Below are 6,080 nucleotides of genomic sequence, written 5' to 3' on the forward strand. Positions count from 1 at the left end.
GGGGGAGTATCACCTCTCTGGACTGACTTGAGATGCACCTTTGGATGCATGACAAGGTATGGCTGGCCTTGCTGGCTGCGGTCTGGCACTGGCGGCTCATGTTCCTCTTGGATCAATACTGACTCCAAGATCCCTTTCTGCCTCTGTGCTTTCAAGAAGGGAACTGCCCAGCCTGTATGTGTGCTGTAGAGTCCTTCTCCCAAGGTGCAGCACCCTGCATTTGTCTATGTTGAACCCCATCCTAGTCTCATCTGCCCACTTTCGTAGTCTGTCTAAATCTATTTGCAGCCTCTCTCTCCCTTCAAGTGTGTCCACCTCGTCCTACATCTTAGTGTCATCAGCAGACTTGGACAGTGTGCTTTCCACCCCCTCGTCCAAGTCGCTGATGAAGATGTTAAACAGTGTGGGCCTGAGGACCGAGACCTGGGATACCCCACTGCTCACATCTCACATCAGGGAGATGCCCAGAGATGGGATCTCTTCTCACCCCCGACTTCCTTTTCCCTCCCTTGATGCTTTCTCTTTTTAGACCATCTATCACCCAACAGGCTTGTTTGATCCCACCTCTCTGATGACCGTGGTTAAAAATCAATCCTAACTGGCTCAAGCGTCTATTGTCTTTAAGCGCATCTTCCTCCCGTGAAGGAGTCCATGCCACTTGGATGGTCTTTTCCACACAGCTATATTCAGGGATCCACTTCTCACTCCTTGCTCCTATCCCCCACAACTCCAGGCTTGACATGAACCTTTCTGACCCCAGGGTATAACTGCATTCAAAAAACATGGGGAAACTGAGGCACACACAATCATTATCAACATAAAAGCACTCCCACATTCGTTTTGAGAGGGATGCAGCCTGTCAGAGTCCAACAAAATCTGCACAAAAAAAAAGAAAGGGAGGGTACCTAGTCCCAGGTTTTCAGCAGTATCATCTTTGGAGGGACCACTTTGATTAGGAGGGATTTTTTGACCAGAAGCTCAAGGAGGAGCTCAAAACCAGAAAATCCACCTCTGTAAGATTCAAAATGACCAGGGGGCAATCATAGTAAATCATATTATTTGGCCTTCACTGGTAATCAAGTATCAACTATATTTGCAATATTTCATCTTCAAGACCGAAAATAAGGAAATCTGAGAGGGAAATGGAGTAATCAAGTGAGAGATTTCTGCCAGGCATGACTTGAAAAAGCAAGAGGACAACATGTCGGGAAGGCAGATTTCTACCCAGGAGAACTTTTGCAATCATTTCTCCGATGCCCGATGACGGGCGTTTGTGTCCGAAAGCTTGCAATTAAAGAAAACATTTGCAAAAAATCTTGCTGGTCTAATGAAAGATACCATCTCTACTATGAGTCCTGATAGAAAAACAAAAGCAAATGCAGCTATAGGATAGGTTTTAGTTCCACTTTGACAAAATATATTTTGCCTAAAATGTGTGTATCGCAGTTTCACAAAAGGAGCAGCAGGCTGTGCTAGTGGACCAGCCAAAAGAGAGCTTTGGGCAAGTTACTGTCAGTTTAAGCTGCTGAAAATCAAGCCGCATTCCTCGATCTTTTTGCCAGTTCAGGCCTCTCCCCCTCTGCAACCACCCGTGCAAGTCATTGCCGTCTCGTGACCGGCTGTGAGCGCAGCCTGCCCTGCCCCTCCACATCTGTAATACAGGGAGAGGTTGCTGCCTAACTTGGAGGGAGACTAGGTTTCTGGTGCTGGTTTTCTGAAAGAAATCTTGGCAGAGGACAGGTACTACTGGATCCTGAAACCTCCTTAACAGGTAGATCTTGTGTGTTGCTGCCTCTCTCAGGGCACAGTGGGGTTGATCCAGACAGAATGGAGGTCGACCTGGAAAACCCGAGACCACGACATTAGGCCCCTCAAAGGGCCCTGACAAAATACAGGGACTCCGACTCATTCTGAGCAGGAAAGTCAGCTGCCCTTGTCTTGGATTAGATGAGAGATGTGGTCACCCGCAGTTTTGCACCGGGAAAAGCTGGGGTGCAAGCTTGTCTCAAGGGGAGGATCAGCGGTTTTGCTTCTCGTGTGTGCACCAAGGTTTCATGCCCTACAAATGGCTGTGCAGGATGTGGCTATGATTGAGTGTGGACAGTAGAAAGTTGAGTTTGCAAGGCAACTCCTGTGGGACAGGGTGGTCTGCCCTGACGTAGCGTCGCTAGGTGGTGGCTGATGGAGAGAGGAGGAGGGCAGTCTTAAGATCAGTGCACTCGCAGTGAAGTTAAGCCTTATTACCAGTGACCGTGTGCAGCTGATCATAGGAAAGCAGCTGTGGCAGGAGCCCCCGCCATGTCTGGCCAAGTTTGGCCTGCGCAAAGCAAGAGCAGGGAGGTGGATCGTGGCTGAGAGCGCTGAAGAAGAGGTATCAACACCCCCCTAGTAACAGCGGTCCCAGAGCACTTCTCAGATGGCGTTGGCCATGAAGAGGTCAGGGGCACATTGGTAGTGTTGCATCTTAGCTTGACTTTCTGGGCCAAGATTGAGTGGGTATTTTTCTTACTCACTGGGGGAAGTAGGTATCTCACCTAGATGGAAGAGATCTGGCATGGCTCTCCAGGGAGAGGCACCCTCTGGTAGGAAGTAGAGGAAGGTTTGAGGTGATTCTCTAGATTAAAGGCAGATACACCTTGGAAAGTAGCTTAGTTTGGGGGCTAGATAGTACTTCTGGGCAGGCAGAGAAAGGCACCTAGAAAGAACAACACACGAGTTCAGATAACAGGAAGGCAAGGCTTTAATCAAATTATATTTCATACAGAGGCTGGGCTTCTCATTGGTATGGGGAAAAGCATCTTTTGATAGGGCTTCCAGCAATGCAGAGATTTCTTTCCAGAAGTGAGGTGTTCACAAGGATTTTTCTCAAAGTGTAGGTCACCTTTTAAGTGATGGGCATGGGAACAAGCACCTGCACTCCCCCTCCCGCTTGCGGTTGTTTAGCTTTCCTGTGACCGGTAGAACAATTTCCGCGGAGCCATAACAAGCAGTATCTTGTTCGCTGGCATCTTCTCCCCCCCACAAAAAGAACGGCGGACTGAAGTGGATGCACTAGTCGGATGGAAGTAGGTCCAGTTGTGCAGGCCCGGTTTCCAGGTTTGCAGATTGCGCTTACAAGTTGGAGGTGGGATTTGTCCGATCACAATTCTGGATGTGAACGTGAGACTGAATTTTAGGGTATACTCTTTGCATTGGTAGCATGGTACCTAGGGTTTCACCCTTCTTGATGGGTCCTCTGTATTTAACTGGTCGGATATAAAACATCTGGATGCAGTAACCTTTTAAAAACCGGGAAGGGGGGGAGAGAAAAGGAAACCATCGTCTGTATGAAAATGACTTAGTCATTAGACTTAGTAACATAATTAATAGGCAACGTCCAAACACTCTAAATAGTCTCAATCTCTAATAATAATAGGCTTATTCTGTCTGTCCAGAGCACTCTGATTGGTGGTCTCGGCACCCAATCACAATGCTTACTGAAACAACCAATCGGAATGCTCTGGACAGACAGACTAAGTGGCTGGGGGGCGAGCTGCTGGCTGGCGCTGAGCTGCGGAGGGCCCCGGTGGGGGTACCCCCCTTCTGTGACTGCCAGGGTGGGGTGTCAGAGTGGGTGCTGCCCAGGGGGTACTGCCACTGCAGAAGGAAGCACTGGGGTCCCCCGCAGCTCAGGGGCTGTGTGACCCTCCAGCCAGTGGCGGTGCGTAGGGGGTGCATGAGGGTGCACGTGCACCCCCCTGACAGCACCGGTGCAGCCCCTCAACTGGCTGCACTCGCTGCTTCAGTGACGGGCGGGGGGGCAGGTGTGCCCCCTGCAATACTGGCTGGGGAGTGGAGTGCCATGGCGCTCTTCTGGAAGCAACCACGATGACCGGCCACAGTGATCACCCGTCTTGCAGTCAGCTGTGGGGGACACCTTCTCCCCTTCCCCCCCGGTCACTGTGGGGCAGGACTTGCTGTGGGTTTCTTGCCTTGCTGGAGCCCGTCCCTGCAAGCTACCACCAGGTTGCTCAGCCCCTGAGCTGCAGCAGGGCCACCTGGGCAGGGTGCTAGCTGCACATATATACATATGTGGTTTTAATGTATCTCTGTGAATGACCCAACATATTGTATCAGTATCTAGTGATTTTAAAGTTTAAGAAATATGGAAGCAGTTTGTCTCACTTACCTGATCCGGAAAGCTGGATACCGTTGTTAATAGCATTATCACGTGTATAAGGCTTTGCCTGCCTGATAATTGTTCCACTGAAAGGTGCCCGCACTGTTGATCCATCCTGACATAACACATCCACTCCTAGATGCTTCTTCCCGTTTAGTCTGAAAGTGTTTACAGATAAAACAGGTAATAGAGATTTACATTCTGGCCTTCGTGGATGAATGTGGAGGGCACGTAATCTCTGCAGAATGAAACTAGACAAAACCATTGGAGCTACTGTACTCCTGTGCCTATTTATTCGTAGTATTAACTTTACAATATTAAATCCAAGTGGGACTGTCTACCTTTTAAACGTTTGTTAGGCACAATAATATTGAACTAGCTATTAGCATATCACATTGTATTTTACCTTGAAGCACCATAGTGTCCACAGCCGTGGCGATCACAAGTCCTTCTACTATTTCTGGGGTTGCCAACACATATTTGTCCCCAGGGTCCTGCTGCAACTGTTGAAAAAAATAAAACATACACAGTCGAAGGGAGTTATCTAGTCTTGTACAAGAGAATAGTTAGCAAGTGTAAGCTCAAGCCTTGTTTCCATGACACGGCTGTCTGGGACTTTTCTTCACACAGTTGCTTTCACTCATGTTAATGCAGAGTTAACATAGTATATATAATGACACAGGACATATATATAGTCATATATTCTCTTTTTAAGCATCGTGTCATCTGACGATGCAATTAGATGATCTAATTTAGACTATCTAACGATGTTCTAAATCAGTGAGGTTAAATGGATGGCAGCCTTGTCGCCTTGTTTGATTTGAATACAACTCCAGTGGAATTAATACAAAACGATATTAAGCAGAAAAACCTTAATGTGCTCGAGGCCACAGACTATGGGTCTGGCTGTTAGCTCAAGGGCTAAACTCAATGACGCGGCGTTGATGATGAGGACAGAAGTGGGTCATTTCTGCCAGTCTTGAAGGCTGTAGCTTGGTCATAGCTTCTTTGTGTGACTTTGTCTAATAGCGTCATTTGCTTTAAGACTGTGGTTCTGCTCGCTAAGAAATAGAGCGATGCCAGCAACCGGAGTGCAGGTATTTATCTCATGTCTTAATCTGGAATTAATCTAAAACCATGTCACTTTTACAGTTATCTTGGCCTAGAACCAGTAAGCTTCAGTTTATATAGGAACACTCAAGGAAAGTAAAGGCAAGCAAATAAAGGGATGAGGACTATGTGCATAAACGAAAGCATTGTAAATCCCCCCGTAAGGACTTTTCTTCAGGTATAAAGTGGCCCGAGTTCCCTTTAGCAAGGGACCTCTAATTGATTTACCTTAATACTCTTAAAGGGCTCTGAAGAGACGAGCCTTTAATGTGTTATAGCATGCACTCCAAATTGCTAATAAAATAGTTTGTACAGGAAGGTTTTTATATTTCCTTAGAGAAAAATGTTAATAAAATATTGCATTTTGCCTTAAGCCTTCACAAGACAAGTCCATCTGGAAGGAATGTTCCCTGCAAGAATAGTTACTTCATAGCAAAGCTGGGGAACCTCTCCTAGGAAGCTTGGAAAAGAGATTAGCAAACTGTATCAAATATCCGTATGAACTTACCGATGGACAGTAAGCCAGCAAGAACGATCACCTTGATTGTCAGCATTTTTGCAGCTCTCTCACTAGTGTCTTCTTGATCAAGTCAAGGATGCAGCGTGGTGCATCTAGTTTTGTTTATATACTCTCCTGGACCCAGTCAGACTTCAGCCTTCAGTATCATTTCCTGGATTGCGACAGAACAATAAACCAGCAATGCTGTTGATAAATCTGGTTGTGAAAGACGAATACAATTGGCAACTTAGGCCATTCATTTCTACTGGTAGACGTTTCTGAGAAATATCCTCCCTGGGAAATGTTTCGGGG

General features: G+C 47.0%; 1 protein-coding gene across 1 annotated transcript; it reads right to left on the reverse strand.

Moving 5' to 3' along the window:
* Positions 1-2,722: 2,722 nt before the first annotated feature.
* LOC109310111 (leukocyte cell-derived chemotaxin-2-like) lies at positions 2,723-5,892 on the reverse strand. The gene is made up of 4 exons (XM_019535126.1): positions 5,778-5,892; positions 4,566-4,662; positions 4,169-4,317; positions 2,723-3,278 (listed from the first exon to the last, which is right to left on the reverse strand). Exons 1-4 carry the CDS (start codon positions 5,821-5,823, stop codon positions 3,112-3,114), a joined length of 459 nt encoding a protein of 152 aa, XP_019390671.1. The 5' UTR covers positions 5,824-5,892; the 3' UTR covers positions 2,723-3,111.
* Positions 5,893-6,080: the final 188 nt, after the last annotated feature.

Source organism: Crocodylus porosus, unplaced genomic scaffold (assembly GCF_001723895.1).
Source record: "Crocodylus porosus isolate Cpor-Errol unplaced genomic scaffold, CroPor_comp1, whole genome shotgun sequence".
Classification (NCBI taxonomy): domain Eukaryota; kingdom Metazoa; phylum Chordata; order Crocodylia; family Crocodylidae; genus Crocodylus; species Crocodylus porosus.